Source organism: Strongylocentrotus purpuratus, unplaced genomic scaffold (genome assembly GCF_000002235.5).
Source record: "Strongylocentrotus purpuratus isolate Spur 01 unplaced genomic scaffold, Spur_5.0 spur5_scaffold_6, whole genome shotgun sequence".
Classification (NCBI taxonomy): Eukaryota; Metazoa; Echinodermata; class Echinoidea; order Camarodonta; family Strongylocentrotidae; genus Strongylocentrotus; species Strongylocentrotus purpuratus.
Genome location: NW_022145612.1, coordinates 33,716,209 through 33,734,022, shown reverse-complemented (window position 1 = coordinate 33,734,022; position 17,814 = coordinate 33,716,209). Strand labels below are relative to the sequence as shown.

The 17,814-nt window shown below is 36.7% G+C and overlaps 1 protein-coding gene across 1 annotated transcript; it reads left to right on the top strand.

Annotated features, from left to right (window-relative positions):
• Positions 1–261: 261 nt before the first annotated feature.
• LOC576685 (translocon-associated protein subunit delta) lies at positions 262–10,712 on the top strand. The gene is made up of 6 exons (XM_030973528.1): positions 262–394; positions 3,593–3,711; positions 5,465–5,536; positions 7,677–7,766; positions 8,736–8,798; positions 9,847–10,712. Exons 1-6 carry the CDS (start codon positions 325–327, stop codon positions 9,949–9,951), a joined length of 519 nt encoding a protein of 172 aa, XP_030829388.1. The 5' UTR covers positions 262–324; the 3' UTR covers positions 9,952–10,712.
• The last annotated feature ends 7,102 nt before the right edge of the window (positions 10,713–17,814 follow it).

The window sequence follows — 17,814 nt, the reverse complement described above, 5'->3', positions numbered from 1 at the left end:
TAAACATTATTTCTATGATACGAGATTTTGATTGCTTTGAAAACGTTTGCTTAATTGTTTCACATAATTCATATTATTGTACTCTGTTTCTTGTATTATTGTAATGCTGGCGGGAAGCATATTTCCAAATTGCATTGTGGACGAAATAAATCAATATCAAATTCATATCAATCCTAGACTTGCAAAATTTTCTTTTTCCTTTTCGATTGGACGTTTTGGAGACACTATGACCCATATTTGTGGTGGCTTTTTTTTAGTGGTCGCTGGCTTATCACTTGCTAGGTCTTTTGGACGTGGCAATTTCCTTTCAACATCACATCAGACATGGCATCTATACTACAGGCGACCTTCGTGTGTGTTTTCCTCGCTGTATTTGCACCACATTTCAGTCTAGGTAAATATTAATCTGTAGGAAGTTTATCATTATTTATATTTATTTGTTTAGGAGTTGTGTTTTGTACTTATTAGTCAACCAGAGCAGAGGCCACAATTTGTCACCGAGCGGTTCAGTCCCACACATGCACATAGCAGCATTGTAATCCTGGCACTGGAGCTGGCTGGCTCACACATAACATGCATAGCTGCATCACTATCCTGGCTGTGTAGTAAAAGAGGCAACACTGTACTACAGTACATTCACACAATATTTTGTAAAACCTGCTGCAGCTACTGTACTAAACTTTTATCATAGTTAACCACTCATTATTGATGAAAAATAACAAACAAATAAAATTTACCAGTTTGACTTGGAGTTTCGTTTATGAATTTTACTTGAGTTTTCGGTAATTCTAGCAAGACTTCTGCCGATTAGGTCCATCGTTCTCAACTCTGTTCCTCCATTTTCTAATGTTACGTACCGTACGTGTTAAAATAAGTGGCCCTCAGGCTCATACGTGATACGTTGTAATCATACGTACACGCTTGCTATGGTAGGCACATTCATGGGGCACTAGAGGGCGCTTCGGTCGCGTACGAAAATCTGAATGGCCTTGCTGCGGTGGGTCGGCAATAATCAGCCCAAAACTTGGATATGGGAGGTTGGAAGGATATATCTTTTTTATAATGTTATCCGGTCTTACCCTTAACCATCCTATGTTTAATCTATGTAGGAATAACATGCGAGTATGATAAGAGAAACATCGGGACCATTACTGAAGTAACTTTTAAAATATTAGCCTAGAAATGACCACCAAACGGAAAAAATTGACATTTTTTCCCGACAAATTTTCATAAAATCTGAGTTATAAACAATTCACATCTAGGTACACTAATACAAATACGATTTTCTGAAAATTCAGGTATGATTTTTTAAGTTTCTTTCAAGTATATTTCTGCGCATTGCAGCGCCAATATTCTTCACTGCTTCAAAATCACCCTTGATTTTTTTTTTTGCAACGAATTTGATACGAGGTCCGCGAGTGTTCCCCGTTCCTTGCGTGTTGAAAGTTTGGTAATACATAGTTTGCATTGACTCGCGCACGAAAAAATGGTCAAAAACAAAATGTCAAATGAAGAAATAAACAAGCTTTTGTATAGTTATAAGAGTTCTACCGAGGTTTCTTTGTCGATTTAATTTATTATATAGTCTCAATTAGAATTCAGAATTATCTCACTGAAAAGTTAAGAAACCGACGATGTTCTCGATCGTAGTTATTTTCATTTTGCCAGCAGCCGATCTAGCGTTGTTTGGGCAAAAAGCTAGGCCGCTGCCTTCCCACCGCGAACCTTTCCGAGTCCCGCTAAAATGGCGCGCTGCGGAGCTCTGAAGCTGCGTTGGTATCGCTGCAAACTCTCAGCCGGCTAGCTCCCCACGACGGACCATTCGCGGTATGGTGAGAGTGTGTGTGTGAGGTATGATTTTGGATTCGAGAATGCACGTAACGCAACCGTGCGCGTCATTTAGAGCTGTCGAATGTGTACGACCAATTTTACATGTACGATTTTTAGTACAGATACTTGGTCAGTTTTCTTCTTATATCTTTGGTTTTACAACATTTAAAAATATAATTTTTTCAAATCTGCTCCTGACTCGGTTCAGACTAGTTGTCTGATGTGTTTTCAAGTCAATTTTTTGAATATATTTTTTTGCATGAATTTGCCTAGCTATGGCGCGCCATTTGTCCAATAATTGAGATGAACACTAGTATTATCGTCAATAAACTATGTTTATCAACTAACACACACCGTTTTCGACTGAAATTAGTCTATGAGAAGAGGCAAAACATGCAAGCCACCATTTTGGATTAAATGTAGGCACGCATTTTTTCTTCATAGTCATTATTTGCTGATTGTTGCGGTGAGATTATTAGTGGGCATAGACTAGTGAGATCAGCAGAAACTGGCATGATGGGAGTTTTTGGGGGGTGATCAATACACTGTATCCGTTAAGCTACAGATGTCTTTTTAGCCAGTGCTGTCAACTTTGGGGAGCTGCTTGGAGGGATTTTTTTTTCTTCAGACGAACCAGCGTAATGGGGGGGGGGGGGGGGGGGGGGGATTAGAGCACATTTTTCATATTTTTTGGGGGTATACGGTACGGTTTGGCGGGAGGTTTTTTCATAAACCGGGAGATTCTACATCGTTGGCGGGAGAGCGGGAGGAAGGCGTGGTAAAGAGAGTCTCCCGCCACGAGCTTTTGGGGCGGCGGGAGAATGAGCGTGGTGGCGTGAGACTCCCTCCAAATGCGGGAGGGTTGACGGCCCTGTTTTAGCTGCACATATTTTTTTGTAGGCCTTTTATTGAGTCACTATATATACACCTGCACAGCACCTACATGTACATCAGTACGAGAATACACCCGAAGGTGGCCTGTACATATAGCGAAGAAGAAGAAGAAGAAGTAGAAGAAGAAATGAGAAAATTACTCCTTTAATAGACCATTCAAAGAAATGATGTAGCCTAGGTCTATATAATTTTCTTTTCCCATCATCTGGCATAATGGATTGTGTAAGATGGAGGCCACTGTAGAGACTATGGGTTCCTACTTTAATTTTTAGGGAAGCATAAAGCCCCTGCACGGCCGCACCTCTCTTGTTTTGTTTTCAATTCAATTCAATTTTTATATTATTGTTTTAAAAAAGAGTAATGATGAAAAGCTGCTGATAATTGATTTGGCTCAGACAAGGTGACCGACTAAAAGATGCTACTTTATGGAAGTTGTGTTGTAGTAGCCAATTTCTTGGACAGCCACAAAATCAAAATCTTCAAGAAAGTATGAGAAGAAGTATTGGACCTAGGAAAAACATTGCTAACTTTATAGTTGAGGAATGAAGAGAGAACACATTTTTATGTGAGTTTTAATGATGTGAAGATGGGCACCTAAGATCTGGTTCATGGTTGATTCAATTTCATTATTTTCCAGATTTTTTGGATTTTTGTATAAATCATGATATTTTTTTCTCTCGCAAAAAAAGAAGATGTAAATTTCACTATCACCTATATTGGTTTTTATGATGCATTGTCATTCATCTCAGTGTGTAATTAATTTTACAGAAGCTATCAAAATGGGATTTTGGGGGAAAAGACCAGATATATGTGATCCTTGTGGGCATTTTCACTAATCAATTACTTTTTGTGTCTTTTGTGTTTTTAGCTGAAAGCTGCATTGGTGCAAGTTTTAATAGCAAAACATACACAACCACAGATGGGGCTCTTTCGACAGAGACTGTGTTTCTGGTAGAATTTCAGCTGTCCTGCAAGAATAAAATCTCGGTAAGTGCAAGTGCCTATGTAAGCAGTTCAGTACAGAAGCTGCACTGTATACTTGGATGAAAGTGAGCTTAAGCAGATCTTGAGCTCTGGAATTATTTAGAATTGCATTGAGAGGAACTGGCTTGAGTAGATTCTGAAATATTTTTCTAGCCGTAGATGTGTTGCTTTGAATTGGAAAACATAAACAAGTTCAATTGTTGTAAAGAAATTTTTGGCTTGCACCCAGTTGATATTGATCTCATGCTTCATCTTGTAATTGAAAACAATTCATCTACTCCTTGCTGAGTAGCTACTTTAGGGGCTCTTAAAAAGACATTCCTTAAATGAATAATTATAAAGTACAGAGGAACAGGACTTACTATAACCATCAACTAGTGAACTGGCAGACATCTTCGCTGTAACCATGGAGTAGACTAGAATCATTCTTAGGCAAGGGAGATCAAAAGTTGTTAAAATGGGGTACGTTCATCCAATCGGGGGCCTAGCGCCCAAAAAGTGGTAGTACATGTAGTTGCAAATTTTCTTTTTCTTCTTGAAAACCATAGCTGGATTTGAACCTAAAAAAGAAAAGCCATTGAAAATTATCATTAATTGTATGATTAACATTTTAAAGTGGCATGTTCCCCGTATTCCAGAGGGCGTTAAAAATACGTATCCGCTGGCGGACGGTGCTAGCTGCCTATTGACACCAACAGAATACGGCTCTTACGCAGATGGTATGTTCCGAATGCCCGCACAATGCCGATTGTCGCATACATGTGCCGAAGTAATATCAATGGCAGTTCGGTTCTAAGATTTGGCTGCTGTTTCCGCCCACTTTCGTGACGTCAGGATCGGCAGCGATCAGCTGGCTTGACGAAGGCAGGCCAGGTCGTGCGTACTTTGATTGACAGCTGTATGCAAATTAGAAGTCAATCTTCGGAACCAAGATGGCGATGACTAGAGCAGCGATAACTACAATGGCGGGAACGTGCCCCTTTAACCACAGAGGCAAAATCAAAATTCTCCGTACCCAAGCATTACGCAACTGCTGTGCTCATACACCCATCACCGGAGCCTATTGTACTGCTATTCAAATGGATACTCTATTTTTTGTTATCATTACATTACAAAAATCATAATGTGCACTTGCAAGTCAAGTAATGTTCCAAAATTAAGTAGAATTTTTTCTTTAAATGTCATGCGAGACACTCTGGATAGGCGGATGTTATTGTAACAACAAGCAATTTATCTTATTCTATAAATACCTTCATATATAATAACTGACACTTCTTTGTGTTGAACTTTTGATGTTACATGTATATTTGCTTAAAATACATATACATTGATGTAATATTGACATCTATCAAGCAGTGTTTCCATTGAGTGGATTGTTATAAAGATATTTATTTGAAAAAAGAGTATGGTACTGGTAGTTCTCTTGACGTTGTGGAATAATAGGAGTTCTTCAAAAGGCACTCACATACATGTAGTCCCATTACTTAAAATGTTCACCCTTATAGGCCCGAATTCACAAAGAAGGTTTGTAATTGAAAATAAGTCCCCAAAAATCTTGGAACCAGAAGGATTTGAACCCGTCATCTACTCCTTGCGTCATATGACGCACGAAAACTTAAGTTTGTCGACAAACCTCCTTTGTGAATTAGGGCCATATTGTCTGATCAAAAGTCAAGGATTATATTATGCTTGGGGAAATAAATACTTTTATACCAGAAAAGAGCATGTAAATGTTTTATACATTTCTATTTTTCAGAATATTTTCTTGAATGCAGAGGTGGATGGAAAGCAGATCCCAGTGTCACGGTCAGGAGATAACAAGTATCAGGTAACATTTACTTCAAGTAATCTTCTTACATCTGTCCTTGTTTTAATAACCTTTTTTTAAACCATAGGCAAATATTGACAACACATGTACATTGTGGTTCTCTATGTATGTGTAATCTCAGCAAATTTTTCTTTAAAAAATTATGGTAAATTCTCCTTTAATCTTTCTATAATGCCATGTATCCACAATGATAGACTTTTCAGTTTCAAGCATTCATACGAGTACATAACACTTTTTCAAACTCATCATGGAGGGCATGACAAATACAATGTGTTTGAATGTGCAAAAACATTGGTGTCCATATTGTACTAAAATTTAGACCCGATGCTGGGTTTAGTCTATTATTCAAATTTAATCTGAGGTCCATGTTTTTCTTCTGTTCAACATGATTTTAGACCCAGGGACAAGTATTAACTGAATTATTAGAATATGAACCAATGTAGCTATTGCTGGGACCGACACATAATTTACAACCTGTCTGCCATCCACCGCTACCTTCCTTTGTGAAATAGATTTATTTGTGTATGGGTGGTATGGTCATGTGTGGTCGTAATCACAGTTTATGATTGCCTTGCCATAATGAGCATGACTACCGGTTTAAATATGTTTGAAGGAAAGAAATTTTACTTTAAATTTTAAAATCAGGAATGCATCAGCAGATATTTTTGAATGATAAAAAACTTTTTATTGGAGAACTGTGCCATGAAATTTAACCTTGTGAGATGGTATCCATCTTCCTGATCTGCAAAAGCCATGTTTGGTTTGGTGTTAAGATGTCTAGAGTTAAAAATGTAGGAGGTAAAACTGCCAGGGACACACATGTAAAAGTGCAGCTGAGTTAATATTTTGTAATGAAGAAAAAACATGCTCTATTATCAAAATGAATCAAATAAATCATTTCTGGTTTGGGGGGGGGGGGGGGGGGGGGAGGTTGCTTGGGGACTGTACTACACCACTGGTTGGGTCATTTCATTTTAAAGAACATCGGCAATGCCCACATAGTAGTAGTACCGGTACATTCTTGTAGTTTTTCTGGCAAAAGATTTGCTGCCGCTTAATGATTATTACATGTTATGCAATTCAATGGGACAACAATATTGGAAGAGATTATTTTTTCCATCATCAAAAGACAAGGAGAGTGATTGACTCTATTAAAGGTAATACAAAGTTTTGGTATGGGGTCATGAATTTGGTTCAAATGAACATATTGGAAGCATAATACGATCCTACAATATTCAGTGATCGTTGTCGCGGTCTAAATCTACTCTAAAATTATGAAATTGTAAATAATAAACACTTTATGTTGAATAGCTCCCTCTCAAGGTCAAGATATTAATTAAGCTATAAAACAATGTTTATTGGCTAAAATCGACTGATTAATTATTCTCGTTCGGAAATGATATATCACAACTACATACTCTGAGATTTTCATGGTCGCAGCTACCATTGTACGGCCGTAGGAGCTATTTGAAATTTATCAACATTTACCGGGAGCACCGGTAAATCTTTATTTTCAATTTTTCTCGAAAGCAGAAGTGTTTTAGGGGCTAAAATTTCTGGTGTTTGTAATACATCCACAGGGGCATCCAAATATATCAAAATTGTAAAGAATCACTATCCACCCATTTTTTTAAATTTTCCAAAACTTTGTAATACCTTTAACAATATTCAATTCCAATGAAATCTTTAGGAACTTGATTTGCAAAACATTTACTTAATTTTATTTCTTTTACTTTTACCTCTTTCTTTTTTACATTTACATAAATTTGCTTCTGCCGCCTAAGGGACAGTAGTGTCAGAGGCATTATGTTTTGGGGTTGTCCGTATATCCCTCCTGCTTTACGCTACCACAATAACTTGAGAATCTTTAAACAGATTTTAACCAAAATTAGATGGAGTATGTATAAGCATGCAACGATCAAATGATTAGATTTGGGGCATAAGAGGTCTAAGGTACACATCAAAACCTAGTAGTGATAAGCTGCATGCTTACGTATCCAATGTATTTATAAACTTTAACAAGGAAATTCATTATTATAGTATTTTAATACCTAAATTTGAGCAAGTGTTTGGAGATGAATATATCATGTATTCTGTTGGTGCTCATGTATTATTTGATATGTTTTCATTGTTGTATTAGGTGAGCTGGACAGCGGAACACAAGAAGGCACCATCTGGTACTTACAGTGTTTGCATCTATGATGAAGAAGGTTTTAGTGCACTCAGAAAGGTAAGGGCACAAAATATAGTACATTTCCTAAAAATTAGTTCAGAGGTTCTGGTATTGATACCAATTGAAAAGTTAGAACTTAAATGAGCAGTAACATTTTGTAATGGTAAAGAACATGATTAAAAAATGTTTTTGAAATCATTCTCAGTTGCACCTCAATGGTGTATTTCTTATTTTACTGGTAATTCGAAGGAGCTAAGACTAAGAGCTCCAAATGATATCAGTTCATTGTCCGTCATTCGTCACAAATGTTAAAGACTACCGGCAAGACTGTCTTGTGGCAAATAGCTTGGTAACCCTGAATTCTGTTGTGACCAAGGGTGGGTTTAAGATGCGTTCAGGGGAACCTTCTTATTATGGTGCTGCAGGTCATATGCTATTGGTTAAGTGTTATTTGAGGTCATATGTTTACATTTACCTCCAAGACTGTGTTGTGACAAATAACTAGCAACCTCTAATGACAGATTTTTCGAAATTTAAAGCCTTGTTCAATTAATTAGTAACATATATTTTTTTTTATTGAAAAGCTGTCTTACATTTGATCAATTAATGTCCGAGACATGGATACTTTATTTGGTTGTAAAGAAATTTAGGATATTGCTATATATATATGTTTGAATGAGATTTGTATGCCTATTTTCTTCTGTGTATGAAGTGCAGAAGAAGTCAGAATTTTTTTGCAATTAAAAGGGAATACCACTTACCAGCACCTTCATCATTCTATAAAGCCCCACTGTACTACTTAAAGCTACTTTCGCCCTCTATATAGCAAACAATGCCTAATCGGTGCCCGTTGTTTCCCCATGATCTCCTTTTTCTTATTTTGATTGAGAGCTGATTTGATGAGATAACCACCTGACAGTGACTTTGCAGGGAGGTCTAATTCCCCTTGGCCAAACTAGTGCAGACGGGCTTTAAAAGAAACATTTAAATCTTATATTACCACTTGTAAATTTTTACCTATAATAGGCTCTGAGGACAGGAGAAGAATCTAAAGTGAAACCTTTGATCACCGTTCCTGTGGATCATCCAGTAAGTATTGTAAAATAAAGTTGAGTTCTGGTAGACTTGTCATGTGATTGCAGCAGGGGAAATGTCAAGGTTATTTGGAAAGGTGGACCGTAGTATAAATTAATTGATTGATTTTTTTATCAACACAATGAAAAGAAATTTAGTTAATCACAAGGTAGCTCTGATTATATTTGTAATTTGAGGTCATTTTAGAAGCAATCCGTTTTTAAATAACATCGCTTCATTAACTGTATTGTTTCTCATATAATGATAATCATAATAGTAATACAAATAGGGAAAAAGCTCCCCCCAAAACATGATCCCTCCAAATGTGCAGCTTCCATGCTAGCCATTCTCCCATGGGACTTGCCAAATATTCATTGAACTGCATATAATGGATATGGTGTTGCATAATGATTGGCTATTGTATAGCCAGAGCCGTCGATGCAGCCATCTTGTCACTCCATCATCTCAAATACGTGATTTCTTTGAACCAACTTAGGCCAAATTGGACTCATTTACATGTTTGTGTGAGCATGAAATTGAAAATGTTAAATGAAAATGTTAAATGAAAAAAAAATTGGGTTTGTGAGGTCAGATGAGATGTTAAAGGTCTAAAGATCAAATGAAGATACAAGAAGGTGGAGTCATATTGGAGATGCAGTTGCATTTATTTGTTTCTACTAGTCTATGTATTAACATTTAATGATAAAAACCTCACAGGAAAAAAGACAAAAGTTTTCTTTCATATTTCCTGAGAGATATGGTCATTAGAGGTTACAGTGTGTTGGTATACTTCAGGTTTGAATTTAGATACACAGGTTGATAGATCTTGAAGTGATTTTGATGGTTTGATGCTTGGACGATGGACTATGGAACCTTTTTATTTGAGGTCATTGGGGTATGGGTATGCTGCTGAGAGTTATAAGGCAGCCTACTTGGTAATGTTGTCCAATGGTCTGTTGCATGAAACAGGCAAGACAACTTGTGTTTTTTGCTATGTTCCTTGATAATTATTTTATTGATTGATTGATTGATTTGATTTTGTTTCCCATTCTCTTCTCATCAGGGCGTATCCAAAGGACCATGGGTCAGCACAGAGATCATTGCTACAGGAATTGCTGGCCTTGTATGGTACGCAGCATTTGCAACAAAAAAGAGCATCCAGTCATAACACCTTTCTTATTCTCTTTTACAAGTTCATCATGTTCCTTTGACTTATTTGCCCAATCTAGATCAAATAGCCCATAGAACTACCAGTAGCAAACATTAAGAGTATCTGTAACAGTGTTACAACATGTTGGGTTACCAAATACCGGTAGCTAATTTTGTGTTTAATCAAATGCAATGCACGTATATGTCTTTCCTTAGTGCCTCGTTATAAAATAGTTCACATTAGCCTGTGTCAAATAGTTGTATGTTATTTGTCAGAATGCAAATTGTATAAAAAACCTGTTGTTGGGTAGGACAAGGCATAATGTTTGTCCAACCTAGCAACAATTTAATGGTATGTAATATGCATTCTATTTAGATGCAATGATATATAATAGGTTAGGTAATAGCTTGTCACTGGGTAAACATATTTTGGATGAAATGAGGGGGGGGGGGGGGCCTCATAAGTGCCCTGAAATTATGTTTTCTTTACTTCTGTGCAGATATCTGCCATAATTTTTCCTTCAGCCCAAAATTAGTTCAGAAAATCACTATTGAGGATAGACCTAGACCATATATGTGTCAGAATTTAAAATTTAGAGAATTCAAATTAGAAATTATATGGAGTAGGCTACATGTATTACAGTCATGTTTTCTTTGCATAATGGTGTATGTCATAATAGAATAAATTTTGACCCAATACATATCCTGCACTTTTCTTGTTTATACTGAATCTGATTCTCACAAATTTCCAGTTATTAAATAGCAACATTGAAACAATGACATTATAGAATCATTGATAATCCTGTTGTATCTAGTTGAATGAAAGTTGTTGCATGGAATCATGTTTAATGTATAGCCCATATTCTACTCAAATTTAGACCCGACATGGGGTTCAGGCTTTTTGATCAAAATGAGGATAGGCCAATTCTTTTCTTTTTCTTATTCCTCATTCTAGGCCTGATTTAAATTGATAGACCTTTTTTGTAATGTAATCAAGTGCCTGGTTACAAATTATATCATTCACCTTTAACGAATAATAGTATTTCAATAGAATGCGAATTGCATACATTTCATATTGTCAGGTAGGACAAGCTTTATTTTTTTGTCCTACGTAGCAACAATTAATGTATGCAATTTGCATTCTGACTATTGAAATACCATTATTTGTAACAGGATAATTAAATTTGATTACTTTTCAAAAATGTTCTATTGGCCTTTATGGGAAGTTTAACACAAACTAGGGAATACAGTACTGTAATTATATGGAAAAATCGGATTGAATGTCCCACTAATTGCAACAAATATTTCCACTGCTATAAGTGTTATAAAAATGCACTTAGTATTATGTGAAACAAAGCAGCATGTGCCTTTAAATCTACATGTACATACATGGACTCTGAGCAACAGCTTGCAAGGACACCCTCTGATGACAGCATTACATTTAAATTAATTGGGGCGTTGTGAGCAAAGAAGAGTGTGAGAGAGAGAGAGAGAGAAGTGTGAAAGTGAAAGTAAATTAGAAGTATACTTAACTTGTATACCTTATGATTAGAAAGTCATAACCAATGTGACCTTCAAATCTATTCTTTGCCTATGGTAAAGAGTAACTTTATACCTTCTAATGATTCCCTACTCATTGTATTTTCTGCCAGGATGACTGGGCAAGAGGGTTTTATGTTGTAACCATCCCCCACTTTAAAATCATGCATTGGTTGTCGATCCTGGCAGGTTTTACTTGTTTGTTAGAAGTGGGCAATCGGTCGTACATCTAGTGTGACTTGGGCATTAGGCTTTAACGGACCCCAAGTTCAGTTTGATTTGACCTTATCTACCCCATCCACCAAACTTTGTCATTATGAAGTATTATGTACAGTACAAAACAAACAAACATACATACACAGAAACACATTTCTTATTTTGAAATCTATTCCATAGTAAAGGTACAAATATCAAAATAATCAAACTTGATAACAAGATATAGGCGGGATGAGATAATGGGATGCCCCTGATGATTGGGATCAAGTCTCCCCTTATTAAGCCCACGGACCAACTATTTCAGATACGGATTCATATCACAGAAATATTTTCAATCGGGAAATTGTTGTTGGGGGTAAGAGGACACTTTTTTTTTTTGGTCTCGAAATTTGAAAATTTGATATTTGGCTCCGTTGGGGGGGAAGGGGGGGGGGGGGGGGTAAGGTCACCTTTTTTAGGTCAGCCATGGGAACATTTTTTTTTTTTTAATTAAAAAAAAATCCAAAGGGGGGGGGGGGGGTTTAGGAAGGTGATGGGGGGGGGGGGGGCTTTACACACATAAAAATACCAAAGGGGGGGTTTAACCCCCCAACCCCCCCCCCCCCCCCTGTGTGCCCATGCCTTGAGCCATAATGCATGGCCGCCCAGAGGATTTTTTTATGTTGGGGACCGGGGTAAAATGCAATGAATTATTGAAAATTTATTGCATTTTCTGTGTTTTTTATTCATTTAAGGAAGCTGCCCCCTACCCTAGCCCCCGCTACGTACAGTCATGGTTCAGTGACAAAACAATGGCCTCGTAACTGTGAGGCCCAGGATCAAAACCGTGTCGATGTGCTATATTAGTGCCCTTTTGTGGGGCATTAATCCTCATTACTGTCATTTATGACTTGAGGGCGTAGGTCCCCTAGTTAATAAGCATAGTAGCATACACATGCTTTAGCAGTCCCGCAAAACACACATTGGCAAATCATTATTCAATAAAATCTGAGAATGTATACTATTATCTAGATCTATTATTTTTAAATAATTTATAAATAATTCCATAAATTGGGGTAAAACTAAAATATTCCACCTTTATGAGCGACAGTGTATGTATATTGATTACGAATTTCAAAAATTCTTAACTTTCTTGTTCTTTGTCCAATTTATTTTAAATTTCACCAGTCTGCTTCAATGATTTGTTGCTTTCTTTTAGAGTAGTTTGTTGCTCAAGAACCTTCGGTTTTTCTCACAACAAAGTTCATGACATGTACTACTAGTATATATCTTAGCGTATGGAAAATGTTAAGTATACATTGCAAGTCATGGCTTTAAAATTAAGTCTTTAGTTCTCATGCAAGTATGACGTCACATCATTCACGGTTGATTTGTGCTCGTCACAACACTGCTTGCTCTGAGTGTATAGAAAAACTGTTTATTCAACGAAGAGAAACATAATACTGTATAGAAAATGTGCAGGTGAAGTGAGGCGAACAGCTTCACGCACACCTTAAAGTCCTCTTCATGTCATGAACCTGAGGCAATGCCATATGATTCCTAAATTATGCATCATTAGGTATGACTTGATTTCTATTAATAACAATGAAGTACAAGTCGAATAGTGTTGGCATTATTCCCAGGTGCTAGGCAGTGAGGAGACCACACAAACATAATTCAAAAGAAAATTAATATTCGAATGAGGTATGCGCCCCATAAAATAAGCGTTTGTGCGGTAGTAGTCATCTTTTCAACTGGTAAAGTGGCAATCAATGAAACGGGAAAACCATTTATACTTTTGAAAATTATTATTTTGATGATCCTTAAGGTACGGTGCATATATAAGATAGAGTTCTTAAGAACATTTCGGAAATATTTAATTACACTTTGTAAACATCATCGTGTCTACACGTTTCTTTTCTGGGGTAAATAACAGACATGTTTAAGATGATAACATATTGCATCACTTTACAATATACCCCTTTCCACTCGATATTATCAGGGAGGATAGTCTCATCTCCCTGATATTACTCACGATTGAATGGAAAGCATGTTCTAATTAAGATGTGACCTCAAGAGGTCCATGTACCCATACCGACCATGATGTGCAACCTTGTTATGAACGATGCAATTGGACAGGTTTCTTCATTCAATTTTTATTTTTATAAAATAATAAATTAGGGGGACCTTCATGGTAAGGGAGGGACCCTCTTCGAATTGTACTTCACGGTTATCAATAGAATGCCAAATATACTTAATGCTATTTGCACACTTTAAGGAATTCTGTTATATAACATTTGTACAACTTTTCAAGTATTCAGAAAGTTAGCTTAGTATTCAAAGCCAAATCACGGAATCTATCTGGTAAAATTCTGCCGAAGAAAAGAAATGTGTAGTTCAATCATATACCTTTTTGGATAAAAACTAAGCCGTTCTGTGAAAGTACAAACCATATGACAGATCTTACCATAACAAGCAAGGAGAACCAACGTTTTACAGTATGAATATTGTATTGGAAACGGAACTTTCATGCTTAATGTATACATATACAAACAAAATATGTATAAGAAAAAAATATAATGTATATAATTATATGCGTATATAAAATAGACCTCTACATGTATATTGATAATAAGTTGATACTTGAAATTGTTGTAAAAACGTGGCCCACACATATTCATCGAATACATACCAGTTTGGTATAATAAATGCTACTTAATTTTCTGTATGTTTATGTGTTATCGCACTTATTAAGGATGAAGACCTCCTTGATATATTTATTTGAAGGGGTGAAACGTAATTTAAATCTAGTACATATTGTTATAGCAACTCAACTTAGCTCATGCAGATGTGCAAAATAAGACAGTATTTGTCATGATTTCTGTTAAAGTATATGGTTCTCTGCTGCTATGCCCCTAAAAGGCTACACTGGTTAATAAAAACCATTGACGAGCTCATTATCATTATCATTACCGTCTCGTACCTCGTTTTTCAGAAGTAACAATTTACTCCTAAACCTGAGTAAAAACTAATTACATACATTTTAAACATGACAATGCCTCGACTTCGATAGAGATTGATGGAATTTCAATATAAAATAAAGAAAGCACTCAATTTATTGATTAGGTATTACAGTGGATCCGTACCTGAATTATAATACTAGTGCTTACTTCTCTAGACGTAGGATTGGAATATTATATAAATCAAAGTACACATATTAAAAAATAAAGATCAAAAAATTGTTTCTATCTTCTCCAAAAGATAACTGTTCGACTATGTTCAAGAGCCGCACACTAAGCTCATACAGGTCCTACATTATATCAATTGCATACGTTACCCTTTTTTTAAAGTAAACTTTTATCAAATTGCTTTAATTATGAAATTCAATTCAATTCAATTCATATTTATTCGAACGAGTCCAATGAAGAATATGTTTAAGAAACAACTAAAAGACTCATTAAAAAAAACGTTATTGTATGATATTATGATATTGTTTCCATACAACACATAAAAATGTTAATTTTTTGTGTCATTTTTGTTGCTATGTGAAGTGAAGAAGTCATAAATAATAACATCTCAAACGGTGATATCCTGGGCCAAACTTTTGCCTTGCTCACTGGGCCAAATTAGAGGGTGTATCTAGCGCCCTCTATCAGTACAAACATTATAGTCTCAACTTGGAGATAACACATAGAGATACATGAGCTCATATAAACGGAAGATTGTTACATCCTGTTTTGTTGAGTTTTAGTGAAAGATGTATTTTTCATCTTTTTTCACATTGACCAAAAAAAAAAGGTAATATAAAAACTGATCGCCCACAATTATGTTTACGTGACCTTTGCAGTATATGCAGCGTTAATAAAAAGCAAAAAATATGAAATATCAGTAAATTTCCTTCTGGTGTAGGGCCATGCATCTTGTCTATTTGTTTTGAAAAGTTAATGGTTGAGATTCCATATTAGAGTCCATAGTACATTTTAATTTTTTTTATCCAGCCATCTTTCAACTATATAGTGAGTTCATTTTTTTCGTACCAACATACGTCACTGTTTCACTACACCCGGTCAGGTGAGCGAACACACCCAGTCACTCCCATCAAGACCACAATACAACGGCATGCCATGTCAATGAATCACCCCAATACAACTCGGATTGTATGGACGCCCATCTTACGCTTCAGCGCTCCAGTTCCCCGCAATCATGTCGTCCTGTTCAACTGTGGAGAGCCATCATGGCCATGAGTGCTGGTGCTTTATATTAGTAGCTCCATTAGAGGAAATGTTTTTCATGAAGTATCAACGGCTGTACATAATATTGACACCTGGCAATGTGCCAATCACGATCTTTTGGGGGGTATATGTGATACAGAATATTTTAAGAGTGCAATATAGTGTTATGATAGTGCAACTCTCTGGAATATTTTTTGGGGAAATATTATGCAAATAACTAATGTAACGACTTTCAAATTGGCTCTAAAGAAGCATTTTTCATCATGCCGTTAAAGGTAGTGGATCCCTTTTGCAGCCAACATCAATTTCTATAGAACTTTGCAGGAATTATGAATAATTATGTCAACTATGTCCTATCTGTGAAATGTAAACATTAGCAGTGTCCTAGTATTCAAATTATGCAAGGAAACCCGTGGTTTCTAGACTTCACTGTGACACTTAATGCAATTCAATTCAATTCAATTCAAAAAAAAAAATTCTCTTTCACACTATAGAGTGACTGACTGACTTATTTTTGTCTTTGGTATTAACATACATAAAATAAGCTGTAAAGGGTACATGACACTATGAACATGACAGACAAAGAAAGCGGACAAAATATACAGTTCCTCAAGTAGACAAAGGAACATCCCTTCACTGCTATTATGTTAAAATGTGTAAAACATGTGTCACATGCATATTCACCTACGAGTATATGTCTACATCAATAGCCCACTTCTTGTAATGGCCAAAATTAAACTGATTGAATCTTTGCGCAGCACCAAACGACGACCATTCGGTACAAGCCCGACCCCCCCCCCCCCCAGTGACTGGAAGACGGAAGTTTAACATCTTTCAGCTTAATGTTTTTGAACAGTCATGCTATTTTTAAAGGGAAATCTGACCTTAAAAGAAAACTACTCTAGAGGTAAGCAAACGAATCAGAGAAGTAGACTGGTGAAAGTTTGAATGAAATCGGACAACTAATTAGACATTTATGATTTGTTAAAGTTGTAAGATAATAATAACATTATTTTGTGGAGCGCTTGATACTACGTTTCAAGGCGCTGCACATTGTAAATATTATATCCCCGGTCATTATATTCAATTTGTAATCCTCACATTATATTACACACGCTCCGCTCCCTGGGGGTATTCCGACCAGGCGCCATTTTACAAGTGCTTACAGGCGCGTACGCAGGGGGGGGGTTTGGGGAGTTAAACCCCCCCCCTTTGGAAAATTTTTGTGTGTAAACCCCCCTAAATTATTTTAATTATTAAAAAAAAAAAAAAAAAAAAAAAAAAAAATTATTCCCATGGCCGACCTAAAAAAGGTGACCTTACCCCCCCCCCCAACGGAGCAAAATGTCAAATTTCCAAATTTCGAGACCAAAAAAAAAAAAAAAAAGTGTCCTCTTACCCCCCCCCCCCCCCCCCCGCTTATTCAGCGGCTGGCTGAGTCGTTGCGAAATTTTCGGACCGATTTATAAATGTTAAAACCCCCCCTTGAAAAAATCCTGCGTACGCGCCTGAGTGCTTACATGCTAATCCAACCAAATCAACATTCGCATCCTAACGGGTACACATTTAACATCGGTCATATACATTAGACCACTTTCGGTACGAGCTCTTTAACCATTAGTTAAGGACATTATTGCCGCGGCGGGACTCGAACTGCAAACTATTCGGTCCACAGTCCATGACGTATACACAAATGTCAGGTCATGCAAATCTCCTTCGCGCGTCGCCAACAGCCTCCACCCGAGATAAAGCTTCTTGATCAACTCATACCCGAAAAGTCGGCAGGTAAAACTGCTTGGCGTGATCGTGAGGAACGATCTTCGTTGGACAGATCACGTCGATTATATCACATCCAGAGGCGCAAGAACGCTCTATATCTTGAGGAGGCTCAAACGTTTTCCTATGCCTACAATGGA

Excerpts from the sequence above, each read along its gene's own strand:
- LOC576685 (XM_030973528.1), top strand. The coding sequence starts at position 325 with ATGGCATCTATACTACAGGCGACCTTCGTGTGTGTTTTCCTCGCTGTA. Across the intron at positions 3,712-5,464 it reads CCTGCAAGAATAAAATCTCG|AATATTTTCTTGAATGCAGA; the intron begins GTAAGTGCAAGT and ends TCTATTTTTCAG. Across the intron at positions 7,767-8,735 it reads GTTTTAGTGCACTCAGAAAG|GCTCTGAGGACAGGAGAAGA; the intron begins GTAAGGGCACAA and ends TACCTATAATAG.